This window comes from Melopsittacus undulatus, chromosome 12, assembly GCF_012275295.1.
Source record: "Melopsittacus undulatus isolate bMelUnd1 chromosome 12, bMelUnd1.mat.Z, whole genome shotgun sequence".
Taxonomy (NCBI): Eukaryota; Metazoa; Chordata; class Aves; order Psittaciformes; family Psittaculidae; genus Melopsittacus; species Melopsittacus undulatus.
In genome coordinates, this window is record NC_047538.1 from 17809925 (window position 1) to 17824119 (window position 14195).

A 14195-nucleotide genomic window follows, 5' to 3' on the forward strand; every position below is an offset into this window, starting at 1 on the left:
CCACATTATATGATCTACTATGCCTTTTACCAATAGATACATTTTCATTTAGTCTCATTACCACTAACTGTGCTGTTCTCATGACTTTTCAAAACTCACTTCTTGACCTAAATCAGTTAGAAATACTGTGACAATGCTGACTCCTTGAGAATGAAAGCACATAATAATATGTGAGTCAAAGCAGTCTCCTTACTAGAATCAGCTTCAGTGACCAGTGCATACCATAGAGGTGGCAAAAGGCACTGGGAAAAGAGTAAGCTTTTGTAGTCTGGAAGGGTCTCAATGCAGGATGTGTCCCAGTCACACCAATTCACAAAAACTACAGCAATAATACAAAGAGGGCTCTACAAGGATGAAGGAAGTTAATGGGTGTAGGGAAAGTGCCACTGAGAACTGTTACGTGTCTAGAGCTCACTTTCAAAACACCATTCAGGAAATTGTTGAGTTGTAAATAACTGAAGAGTGGAAATGCATTCTTGCTGAGTATCACTTTTGGCCTCTCCTGTCTTTCAACTACCCTGGGTATATCTGTGTTTATATATTGTTGAAGCTGGACCATGATCACACTGTGGACACTCTAATAGCTGTTATAAAACTAGGCCATCTCCTTGCAAACACCGAGTCACTACTGGTAGCATATATACTAGTATGTTCTTTACTCTGCTTTTAATTTCTTTCTCTGAGTTTTGATTCCTTTCCTAGAGACTAGGTAAATAATTTTACTGGTATATGCTTTGATTTTCCCAGCTTTCAATCCTTAGGGATCAGTCATGCACGGGGAAAAAGCAGTTCTGACTGAGAGTTACACAATTTCTGCCAGCCTTTTCAGAAAATACTTAAAGGTATAAGACACATCTCAATTACGGTTTTGAGTAACACATTAGGAGGCTATGGGATTTCTTTTGTGCAATATTCTTACATTAAAAACTGTAAATAAATGAATGAACTGAGAACTTTTCTTCTCCCTCTCCTCTTCTACAGAGTGGACAATATATAGTCTCACAGCACTTCTCCTCCTAAGTATTACAGCCATAATAGCAAAGATATTCCTCCACATTACCGTGAGGTGAGTCTGGAGCAAAACTAGCCTTGAAAACTGACAGCTCTGTACCAAACCTGATGCACTTCATTTCTCTGCCTTATGATATTGTTGGATTGGCCATATTCAAATCTAAGTTATATATTACATATTTGTATCCTCATAAAAGGTACTAAATAAGCACAGTTTTGGAACTTTCCAGTCTGTTAGGATAGCATTTGCTGCTGGAATATTTATTTTAGTCTTGTTTTGACAAGATTTGTGTTTTAAGGAATAAAAAGGCTTCTCACACTGAGTGATGTTATAGAGCAAGGAGGAAAATGTAATCAGTCATCAGGCATTGGGGGGAGGAGGTCAAATTATGATAATACTTTGTGGGGAAAAATTAAAACCCCATCACAGGGCAGGAAACTGGGGAAAAGAGTTAGATAAGGGCTAGTTAATACTGTCTTTTACTGAAATACTGAAAATGGTTCAGAAAAGAATCCCAGAAATTAAAATCCTTATTATGGTGTGACACTTAAACCAGTTTGTTTGGGTTTGGTTTGAGGTTTTTTTTTGCCTATTAATAAAAACAACATAACATTATTACTGTATTTCTCTACACTTATACCAAGAAATTTTTGTGTCATTTAGATGGACACTCATTGAATAAAATGATGGGTGAGTTATCAATGAATCATAAATGTTGAATATTGTATTTACCACCAACAGGCTTAAATATACAAGGAAATATATATATATATTAATGGCAGTTAGTAATAGAATATGTACAGGCTTCTTAATATTTTTGCTTTTGTTAGTGTAGCAGCTATTCTAGCAACAGAATGACTAACTTAATTTGGTCAAGAAACAACCAACAAACACTCCAAAACCCTATGTAACTGTGCTGCAGGTAGAAAGGTGTCACAGATTTAGTGGAAACTGACTAAAAACAGCAGCACCCCAAGCACCTTAACACTCGCAGTGAATTAACACTTGTTTCCTAGATCCCATCAGATACCATCTGCAACTGGAACAGAAGATTCCAATGAGGTTACCTCTGCTGGAGAAATCTGGAGTATATTTTACCAGCCATCCACGTCAATATCCATCTTCAAGAAAAAGCTTCGAAGTCAACAAGATGATTGCAACCCACTAGTGGGAAACTGAAGTATCTTATTTTACAAGAATCAACCTTCTTAAAATCCAGGTGACTTGGGAATAATTTTTTTTCTTTTTTCCTCTGAATTTCATACTTGTTTTCTGAAAAGTGCGTTTTCCAAAGGCTTTTAAGTGACTTTGCCTGTCTTCTGCTCCCTTGGGTACACTAAGGGCAACAGGAGCAATTAACTGCAGCAATAGTTTTGAACTATCTGGTGTTCATTGAATCTGTGGTGCTGTTAATTACTGCCTTGAGACTAGTGCACTTAAAATCTGTGTAAAAACCTGTGAAACACAGAATGCCCTGTACTCCTGCAAAAAGTGACTGCAAAAAGGAGTATCTGCAGGTTGAGGACTTCTTGTGTCCTGCTTTCCTGTGTAACTGTATTGTGTCAGGCTACTTTAGTCCCTTTTATCTCAATGCTGAAGACTGAGATAGGTACTGATAACCTGCTGAGCTGCCAAAGCAACCAGAATTCACTAGCCTGAATATAAATGTGTTTAACTGGTTCTGCACAGTAAAATGGGAGTCAAAGACTTTGCGATCAGCCTGGTTGCCCAGTGCTCTGCTGCTTCTACGGTTTCTAGAAGCATAGATGTACAAATAAAATCAAATTCAGGAGACAAACACTCTGGAATTTCAGCTGCAAATGTGAATTTTGATGGAGAAATGCTTACCAGGTCAGGATCAGCATGAGCAATGGAGACTTTTAAATGACCGTGTTTGACCCATCATTCACTGATGGTTATGATGATTTTGTTCATATTCACAGTGATCTTTTAAAACACTACCATACTCCAGACTGAAGTCCTGGATGTCAGCCTGGGACTTCTTAAAGGATTGTCCAAAGAAATTGTAAATCCACTGAATTTTTAAACAGTGAGGCTGACTAAGACAAATTCTTACTCTGAAGTTAAAGATACTGATCTTGGCAGCCTAAACTACAAAGTTGTAGCCTGCTGTCAACAAGTCACCTATGCCAGGCTGCGCATCTGAGCATATACAAGTTGCCTTGATACTTACTTGTGAGAAGAAAAAGTGTCTCTGTGCCTGCAAAATTAAAACTGAACCGCATTTTTTAGATTAATACTCCTGACTGTCAAAGAACTAATACGTCAGTGGGGATCTGATCTGTGAAATTTCTCATTGATTGCAACAGACAGAATTAAGTCTTTTTCCTCTGTGGCAGAATATCTGTCTGCCCACAATGCTCAAACTTCTCATCCCACCACTGGGGATCAACAGTGGTGATATATCCAACCTTTCAGCCTCAGCCAGTCAGACTAGCAAGATATTTGGGAAAAGCTGATAATGCAGAAATCAGATAAATTGACTGGAAAACTGAATGAGCAGCTCTGTGAACTAAGAGGACATTCAGTGAGAGCCATTAAAGTACAAATGGACAAATGGAATAGATACCAGTTTAAATATACACCAACAGTCAGTGTATATCAGAACTGCAGTCACAGAACAACTATTAAATGCATCTGCAAAAGAGAGCTAATAAACTTGTAACCAAGCTTAAATTCATCATAGTATCTGCCCTGTTTTTAACATGTAAATGCCTACTCTTCATGAGGTCTAGAGATTTCTTTGGAAAAGCTGGCATGTAAGAATAAACAATGAGATACTGTGCCTTACTTGCCATTGTAGATCTAGTATTTTACCTGAATTTAATTCATCCAAGCTCCATTTATGTACCACAGATGAGTGCCAGAGACAGCTGAACAATAGCGCAACAAATGCTTAATAAAAACAAGACCTTACTGACACAGCATTTATGGAATTGTTTATATAAAAAACGTGGAATATCATGGGAACATCTAGTACTTTATTGCATGAGCTGCTGGAAAGAACATAGGAAAATACAATTACCATATTGCCTAAAATCAAGACAGGACAAGTTGTAAAATACACTTGTTCCCTCTTTCGTGTCATCACATTGAGCCAAAAACCATTACCTCTTTCAGACCAAACAAAAAATTCTGAATTGACGTTTTAACTGTCAAGTTTTGCATCATACTGTGTAGGGAAGGTGTCCATCTCAGATTCCCAGCAAAACAAATTAGTTTGCTTCCTAAGCATGCTTAATATGGTTCAGTAATGGAAAACTGGGAGGAGAGAGTCACACTGTAAAGCTAGATCCTTAAGAGAGAAGTTATGAGTACACTGTGATGAAGCTGTTTGCTTGCCTTATTAAATGTTCTTGAGCAGTTAAATAGTCAAATAGTCAAAGGGCTATTCATATCAGCTAATGCTAATAAACTGGGGAAGAAAAAATAAATCAGTGTCCCATGACTGATTTCTGCCCACTGCAGAATGAAAAAATACAGAACTGTTTAGACTGGTCTTCAGAAAATAATGTAATTTCCCTATAAAATTAGGGAAAGCCCATTACAAACAACCACGAAAAAGAGAAATGCTGCTAATGCAAAATCAGAGAATTTAGAAACTGAGGTTTTGCTTTGGTCCCTTAGTCCTCAACTATTTTTTACATAATAAAATTGCATTTCATGGGCCTGTCTTAGGGAAAGTTTACCCAATTTCTGTACAAAAGACCCATAAAACTAGCAGTTACAGCAGATTAACTAGCCATGGCAACAATGAATGTGACTAAGCCTAAGGTATTGGACAGTGTGCAGGTAAACACACTACTAACAGTGTAGAGGAAATTATGATGTCTCCCCCACCCCCTGAATCTTTCAGATTGTCTGAGTCTAGATACTTTTAATACATGGTCCCTTAAATAGCACTTCTTCCTCTGCAGGCATGAGATCATAGGAAGCAGGTAGGGTCTCCTGTGGATTTTTAGAAGATGTGGTACGGTGGGTTGTGCTCCCTGTGCAAACACTTCAGTGGATGGTGGTAAATGGCCAATGTTTGTGGCAGCCATTAACATCACTTTTTGATGTTTCCTAGAAGGCTTTGGGGAGGGAAAGAAGAAAAGTCTGATATGCACAGCTGTTATAATCCCAGAGGATTCAGCATACAGGAATGGTCCTGTGGCACTAGCAGCTGAGTGCTGACAGCTGGAGGGCACAGACACCTTGGGTGGTTCGTGTTCATAGTGTTACCTTCCACTAACTGAAATGACTGCGGAAAAATTTGTTTGGAATTGTATCTGAATGGCCTTCTGACCTCCTACCCAGCAATTCCCTCCACAGGCTGGACAGGCTGCAAACTTGACATTGGCCACAATTTCAAAAGCAACTGGTTTGACAACAAAACCATCAAGAGGAGCTGCCTCTTCATACACAGGCATTCCCTCTTCACTCAGCTGGCTGCGTGGTGGTGCAGTAAACCAATCAGGTTAAAAATGATTATTGCTTTTTCTTCCCCAAGTTCCTTTTAACAGAGATGAGTTCTCCAAGCTGCTTTACTGAGTGGGTTGCAAAGAGGTGAACTAGCACAGCTAAGTGGACAGTAAGCCATAGTTAAAAGACAGTTGTCTACCCCAGAAGCAGAGCAGTAAGTACTCTTGATAGCACTGCCATCGCAGCAGTTTGTGAGCCTGCCTTCTTGCTTCATGCAGCATCTCAGTTACAATAGCCTGCAGTGTCTGTGGCCCTCAGGTGAAAGGGGACAGCTGGACAAGTGGCATCCTCCATTCAAAATGTACATTTGAAACTAGTTTACTTTGTTGACTAGCTGATTTCTGTTTGTACTTTTGTCTTAATACTGTTATGGGGGAAATAGAGAATATGTTATTTAAAAATGTGTGATATGTTATCATAGTAATATATATTTATATATGTATAGGAAATGCATTATTTAATACAGCATATTATGCTTGTATGTTGCTAACATAGGAAGAGAAAATGTTAGTTTACACTGTGGGAAAATAAATTTTCTATACACTGTAACCATAGAAAAAAAATCAAACATAATTCATTGGTATATATGATACAAGAACACTGAGAAGAGGGTAACCCAGACAGTTTTGTGGCAGAATAGATGCTGATGAAACAAATGATTTAAAACACACTGTCCTTCTTTGAATCTCATTTCTAGCTTGTAATTGTTCTGCAAATTCACATACATATACTCTCAGGACCATCTGAATGTCAAACATGTCATCTGTTTTTTTCAATCAAGCAACAACAGAGTCTTTTTTAGGGCCTGTTTCTGGCAGACTTTCTACAGACAGTGCAGTGTTGAGGAGGTTTATCAGATTGCTCATGCAGACAACCGTGATACCACAGAATTATAGTCGCTGTATTCTAAGCTCCCTTGGCAGTAGTATAAATGGGATATTTTTACTGATAGCTCTGGAAACAGTCCTAAATCTGCAGCCTATATCACTACAGGCCAAACACATCAGCAGACGCTTGGCTGCCACAGCCTGAGTGTGACTAGCTTTTCCAGTTTCATCTTCTGCTTAATAAGCCTTCTCAGGCAGCAGGAAAACTGCTGGCAGAATTTTCTAGTGCACCACTTTGCCTAAAGGAAGGGTGAACTACAAAAACAACTCCTGACAAAAACTTGTCCAGCTAGTTCTTAATACCAATGATATTTCACAATCTTGCAATGAAATATAGTCCAGTGATAGTTTCAACTGAATATTATTCTAGATGTTTATGAATAATCTTATCAATCTGCTAGTGTGAGACTGTAAGAGTGAAAAATATAACTGTCTTCTGACCATACCATTTTATTTGTAACATCCCCCAACACACACATTTCACACAACTGGTACTTTATCAGCTTCACTGAGGACCTGTGCTTTGGGATACAATTTGGCATTCTGAATTTCAGTCTCAAGACAATTTACTGTAAGTCCGAAGGCTGTCACATGAACCAAATGAGACTGACAGGAAAACAGAATGAATACAACTTGCAGGAACTTACCACTGAACTCTGTGTATTTACACATGCTCGTCCTGTGTCCAGCAAACGCCTGTAAACAGTCATGATATAATTAAAAAAAAACCCACAAAACCCAGTGAATTTCTGCAGGAGGGTTCAGCTTTTGCTGCTGAAGCACAGTCGGCAGTGAACACAGGCAGAAACTGCTGCATTTCACCAGCACATTACAGCAGCATTGTCTGCTGTAGACAGTAGAAGGGAGTAATTGAGATGAAAATGGTTCCATACAGGAAATAACAGTACTGTTCTGAGGAGCAATTTCTGAGGTAGTGTCAAATTGAAGTTTTCAATTTACATGTTTTCAAACTATTAGAATATTAATTCCTCCAGTGTTTTCTCTACAGATTGCAGCAGCATGTAATGGTCTTTCCACTTTCTTGCAAGATACATTTTTCTTTCATGAATTCCTCCCTCTGACCAAAATAATGCTACACTTTCTTGAAGAAATCTTCAGCCAGATTTTGTGAAAACATCTGAACACCAGCATCAGATACCGAAACTGTCTCCACCTTCTCCTGTCAGGGCACAAGCTCTCATTGTCTTGTAGAAATGCCACTGTTACAGGGGAGGTTATTCTGCTCTCCTTTCTTGCCATTCAGATTATGAGACTCCTCTCACACTGCTGTTTATTCTGGGGACTGCTGCCTTCTCTGTTGTTTCCTAAGCAGCAGTTTCATTCCCCATGAGGGAGAGGTATTCTTTGTTTTGAAAGACACTTTTCTGTGAACTGTTCCAAGTCACAGGAGCATGGCACTTCTGCTGTAAGGTGAAATACCTGGTTTCAGGTTTGCTGTTTTCTCCTTGGCCAAACACTTAGGACAGGCTCCACACAGTATGAACACAGCTGTCATCCCGTTAAGGACACTTTTCTTATAGAACCCAACTAACAGTCAGTGTTACCCGACAGCTGTCACAGCTTTCGACAGATGCACCCAATATTGCTACAGCAAAAATGAGATAGTGTTACCAAACCACCAAGTGTTACCATAAGGTACAATCTCATTAAGAATAGCTTGCTGCTGCTTCTTGTTTTACCATATGGAGATGGTACATGAATTTATTCCTTAAATATTGAACTCAAAGAACCCCCCTGCCAAATATGAAAATACTAATTTTTGGATGGAAGCATGTTTACATTTAGTCATTAAAAAAAACCCCACAACAAATAAGAGACAGGATACCACAAACACACACACAAAACTAAGCACCACATTCAAGTTCAGCCAACAGCCCATAGCTGTCTTTCTCAAAGAGCCCAAGTATGGGCTTACTGATGACTGTGTGGGACAGCACAATAGAGGTACATCCTGTTGTTAAAAGCACTGTCACCTCAAGATTTTCTTCAGAACAAAACACTAGTCAGGAATGGCAAACTGGGAAGGGTGCAGGGAAGGAAGAGGAACGAGGCTTGGATGTGACCTGTCAACACAAGCCTATCAGCCAAACACATACAGCAGGTTGTATGTGATTTTTAAGAACAATTGTTTAATTAACTAATTTGCAAATAAAATGTGTATCTGTAATTATTGGCAACTGCCAACATTCTGTTCATTAAGCAAAAAAAGGGCATGTATTTTGATTAGGAAGCACTTGCTGGTGCTGTTTAACTACCTCCTGCCTGTTGCTCTTCCATTGCTGTGCCTGTCTTCGCATACAGACCAGGCTTTCCCATTCTCATATTATCCAAGATGAGAATAACTGATGCTCATGCTAGAAAGTGTCCCATGCAACATGATACTCTTCAGTTCAACAGGCTGTTATCCCAAACATGGACTTCTCACATACGAAGGACTGGAGAGAAGTAAGGCTCATTTCTTGGCTGAATTCTGAGGTGACTGAATTGCAGTGAACTTGAACATGGATGAAAGAAGGGGAAAGTCAAAGGAATTATCAGATAAAAATCTTAAAGCAAGAAACTGGAAAACAGACGATTTTCTCTTGTGTGTGTATCACTGCATGGGAAATAATTGTATGGAGGAAAACTGTTTATACAATAACATATAAACACCTATTACATAAATACACACATTACAAAAAACACACATTACATAAATACATACATGTACACACACATGCAGGTCGGTAGCCACACACATCTAAGCCCCTCATGTTTGCTGTCTGCACAAACCTCTTTGGTCAAATTACGCCCTCTGTCGGCAAAACCAGAGTAGCACAGCACTGATTTTCATTTCGGCGGGACCACGGTAAGGACTTGGATTTAGTTTGATTATTCAAGGTAGGATTCACCCAGTTGTGCCCACCTGCAGAATGCTGGCTCAGGACTCGAAACAGTATTATTCTGTTAGATTATTTTTACCTGAAACCAGAACTAAGTACCCCTGCTACAAGCAACAGGCAAGTTCCAAACACACAGGAGCACGCTTTCCAGCAGATGTCACTCGTGCCTGGAGGCTTCAGGGGCTTGCCCCCAGCGGGCTTGCTGTATAAGGGCCCAAGTGCTGTCCTGTTAGTCAAGAACACGAGCTCTGCCACACTGCAGTCTGCTTCACTGCATTTCCTTCCCTGTCTCCCCTGGCAGAGCTTCTTCACCCATCTCTTCCACAGCGTACTGTGGTGCACGGCTTTCCTAACTTGTCCTTCTATGCCCTATGCTGTCTTTGCCTTCCTATAATCTATGTTTCTCTGCAATGAATATCTCTAATTTCCCATCTCCTCAATAGCAACATCAGCCCTCTAGGGTGAAGCAACAGGCAGCCCTCATGTAACACAAACACGGGGTGAGACTACAAGGGGACAGTGTCAGGAAGGCAGGTGAAACTATCAAGGACTAGATTGACACTGCACCAACACCTGGCAACAGAAAAAGCTCACTTCTGATTGATACTCAACTGTGGCATTTGCCAAAACTGAATGAGACAGATCATTACAGTCTAAATGTAAACCTCAGTAGGGGTTTAGACTGGATATAAGGAAGAAATTCTTTACTGTTAGGGTGGTGAGGTACTGGAATGGGTTGCCCAGGGAGGTTGTGAATGCTCCATCCCTGGCAGTGTTCAAGACCAAGTTGGATGAAGCCTTGGGTGATATGGTTTAGTGTGAGGTGTCCCTGCCCATGGCAGGGGGGTTGGAACTAGATGATCTTGAGGTCCTTTCCAGTCCTAACTATTCTATGATTCTATGATTACGGGTTGCCTCCGGAAAAAAAACACTTCTGAATCTTTTATTGTGATTATCTGTTAGGATCTGTGTGCATGTAAATACAGATTCACTTACCTGTTACTTAAAAAGCTGTTTATATTAGAGTTCGTATCAGTATACACAGGACTACACTTTGGGGAGCACAGCTATCCATGTCCTTTCCCTCAAAACAAGAAGGACAACTTCCACATGTATATGCAATAAAACTGTATTTTTGTGTAGTTTTGCCTTTTTTTTTTTATACAGACATTTGTACACTTTCTTACAAAACTCAGGTAACTACAATGTTGCTTATATCATTTTTGGTCGGCAAGTACTGTAAAATCTTTGTGTGCAATTATCATGTATTTACAGGGCCTCATGTTAGTGATTTTTCAATGATTATTACAATATTGTCACACACTCTCAACATAAGACATGGCTTAAGATAAATATATTAGTAAATAAATATTCTGAGAACATATTTCCATAAATGAAATGTGCTGCTATACATACACAGAATATATACAAGATGTTTCCTAGCTTTTAAAACATTTTTAAAATGGTAATGAAGGAGAAAGAGCCCTTTGACCATATTACAAATCTTTACAGCAAATTTTATACAAAAATTTTAAGTGCTATAACTTTAATTAAAAACATTTTAAATAGTGCCTCATGAGCCAAACACAATGAAAACTGTTCATGTAAGTAGTAGAAAGGCATTTTGTTACAAAACCATCAGTACAGACATACAGGTAGCAGGGAATTAACTAAATGTTGACTATAAAACCAACCACAGGATCCAGGCATACCTCTGTGCTAAGGCCTGCCGAGACCATTGTACCGGCAGATTTCTACAGCAAGTGAATGAGACCAATACATCCAAACCCACCACGAGCCTGAATATCCAAATTTGTTTTATAACCACATTTTACCACAACATGCTGTGTAGTTATACAGTACAGTGCATCTTAGGTGGCCTTTGGCAGTGCCTCACAAAACAGGAAGCAGAATAACCAAGGTAATACACCATAGCTTCTACAATGCATTTCTTTTGAGTGGAGGAAGGAGAAAAGTAAGACTTGAAAAACAACCAAACAAAACCTCCAAACCTTTTGAGTTTATTCTCCCAACACATACCACTTCAGTCATTCAGAGAATGAGTAATTTTTCAATAAGCTTTATACACAGAAACTGTGTTTACTGGAATTTTTCTCTTAACCTTATACCCAGCTATTGCCTTCTATTAGTTTTCTGAACAGCTAGATTTTGGTGTTTGTTCATTTAAAAAGACTTAATGTGAATGCCTTTAAATAGAATTATTTTTTCCTAACTTATTCAGTACAGAAAGTAAGTAAACAGATTAATCTATTTGTTATTTCTTAGATGTTTACTTCTTTTAAAAGATTTCATTTGGGACTACAAAGCAAACAAGTTAACTTTGCTGGTTCTTATGATTAGCCCAGTGCTGTCAAGGACATTACTTTGGCAAAAAGATGTAACATGAAGGGTACATCTCTTTTTCACGTCTTTTAAGTATATCCAAAGCATACTGAACTTTAGACAGATCTTTGAAGACTAGCACTGTGGGCATTAAATAACCAGTTTCCCTTTAGGAGAATTCCTGCTGTGAATACACCAGACAGGATGACACTGTGTCCTCAGGCACATGCAGCATGACAGGCAACTTAAACCATGCTATGATAGCCTCTTACTCAGAAGCTGCTGTTTCCACAGGAAACAATTGCTATCAGAAGTGACGATATATATTATCTCATGATAACAAATATCCCCACTAGTACAAGAATAAGAAAGAAAGTTTGTGCCCAGGCTAATGCAGTACAGAGAGCACTCTGTACACAAAACAAAAAAATTAAGCACAACTGGCTGGGCCCATGAAACCTTTAAAACAGATCAATCTATGGAAGCTACATCAACCACAGCAAAGAAAACATTGATTAAACCAAGTCCCTCAGTTTTACACACACACAAAAGGTAACAAGCACTCCTTCCCTTAGGCATGCTTGCAGTCTTTTAAGAAAACAAGACACCTGACCTGTTTCCAAAATGAGGCAGCCGAGCTGCAAGCTCTTGTTTTCCTGCATATGCCACCATTCCTCACAGCCATAACATGAGCTACAGGTGCCTGGAGAACTCCCTATGGAAGGCAAGGTTCATTACCTACAAAGGTAGTACCCTTTCTAAACACTCCCTTGTAGAATCTGTATGAGGGAGGGGTCCCCATCATTCTTCACCACTCAGAAGATAAATGAGGTCCATGGTTTAAGCAGGAAGTGAGGAGGAAAACATTCAGAGCTACCTGTTTCCCCACCCCCACTCTGTTAAAATTAATCATAATGGCAGGAGACCCTTCCTAGTTAAATCATCAGAGCAGCATGAAAAGGGGAGAAGGGAAAAGGAGAAAGGAGACAGTCCAATGTTTCAGCTTCCTTAAAATTGCTCATATAACTTGCTGGCTACTAAGATTTGCCACTAGGATTAGTCAGTATCTGAGCATCCATACAGAAGCTGTATCCTTCTGGACTACTATATTTCAAGGTGCTATCTGGTTTCTAAGGCAGATGTAGCCCTGAGCTTATCAAAGGCTGGACTCCTTTATGTAGGAGGTAACAGCATCTACATATAGCCTGGCTTATTCAACACACCGTGTTACCTCTCAGCAAGAGCTGACACGGTCACTTCTAAAAAGAAAATATAAATAACACTTTGTTATTATATAGAAATGGCACTAGAGCTCAGAAATGCTCCACACCATGTCCCTCATGGGCTTTGCTCACAAATGGAGGCCTGAAAACTTCAGGCAAGAGGGACAAAGGAGACAACCAAGCCAATGTGGACACAGAGGAAGAGGAAGTGGGGGAGGGACTTCTCCACATTACCACTTTTGTCTGTTTGTCAAAGCTTAAAAAAATCAGGTTCATGAGAACTTGAAGTCTCTGATAAGCTCCACTTCTCCATCTGGGATCATCTGGACAGGTCTAGTCACCGATTTGGCTTCTCTCCAAGGGATGAGATCCAGCACCTGAAGGATAAAGAAAACTCAGGAACACTGCATCTAGAATACCGCATCCAGTACCACATTCAGACAAGGCATTGATTGTCTGAAGCGAATTCAGCAGAGCCAAGATGCTCAGAGGGCTGGAGCACGAGGCTGAGGTACTGGGGCTTGTTTGGCCTGCAGAAGAGGAGGCTTCAGGCACTCCCTAGCAGCTTTGCAATGCCTGCATGGAGGTTGTCACAACAGTGGAGCCAGGGTCTTCACAGCGATTGTTTTGGACCAGAAGTAATGAGCTTCAGTTGAAACATGAGATGTTCAGACTGGATACAATGAAAACCATTTCACCATGCTGGCAGTCAAGCATGGGAACAAGGGCCCAGAGAGGGAGTGTATTCAGCATCCCTGGAGGTTCTCATGGCCTGACACGATAAATTTGGTCTAATCTGACAAACTGAGTAACTTGGTCTGATCTCAGAGCTGGCCCTACTTTGCACAAGGAGGCTGGAGTAGATGATGGCCTGAGGTCCCTTCCAACCTGGAAGATTCCTATGAATACCCTTCAAAACAGCACTGGCAAGGCAGGTAAGGAATACCCTCTACATTCTTCAGGTATTTCTTTTTTCCCCCTTGTGTATGTCCACAGCAGAGACTTTCCCACATATTCTACAGCAATTCCAAGGTTTTCAGTCTTTTAATTTTTTTTTTTAAGACAAGGACAGCCTGACTGTCATCTCCCAGCACTGTGGCTTTGCCCACTTATGCAGCTCACCATAGCTTCTATCACTGGAACTGGGTTCCTGGCTGTGGGGGTTCTAATGAGGGACTTGTACTAGCAGTCACGTTTTCTCCTCCCCACAAAGGATGTGTATGAACACTCTTATAGGGTTAGATAGTACACTGTCATGTTCCATTCCTCTAGCTATGACTGAATGGACACAGGTAACAAGAGAACCCACTTTCAGCTGAAGGATTAGTCAATAACCTAGGAT

The 14195-nt window shown here is 40.0% G+C and overlaps 2 protein-coding genes across 5 annotated transcripts in view; one reads left to right on the top strand and one right to left on the bottom strand.

Annotated features, from left to right (window-relative positions):
* The window catches only part of KREMEN1 (kringle containing transmembrane protein 1), a 41199-nt gene that overhangs the window by 23464 nt on the left and 3540 nt on the right, over positions 1 to 14195 (top strand). The window contains exons 8-10 of one of the 3 annotated variants that reach the window (XM_031047767.2): positions 982 to 1066; positions 2029 to 2231; positions 5348 to 6046. In XM_031047767.2, coding sequence (XP_030903627.2) covers positions 982 to 1066; positions 2029 to 2191 — 248 coding nt within the window. In that variant the 3' untranslated portion in view covers positions 2192 to 2231; positions 5348 to 6046. Of the gene's footprint in view, positions 1 to 981; positions 1067 to 2028; positions 6047 to 14195 lie in introns of those variants that run through there. The other 2 variants (XM_034068297.1, XM_005147718.3) reach the window with 2 other exon arrangements.
* Positions 1 to 14195, bottom strand: part of ZNRF3 (zinc and ring finger 3) — a 95572-nt gene that overhangs the window by 7575 nt on the left and 73802 nt on the right. Inside the window, exon 9 of one of the 2 annotated variants that reach the window (XM_034068295.1) lies at positions 10401 to 13230. The exons of the other annotated variant lie outside the window; for it this stretch is intronic. Within the exon in view, the coding sequence (XP_033924186.1) occupies positions 13187 to 13230 (44 nt within the window). The 3' untranslated portion in view covers positions 10401 to 13186. Of the gene's footprint in view, positions 1 to 10400; positions 13231 to 14195 lie in introns of those variants that run through there. 2 annotated transcript variants of the gene reach the window in all.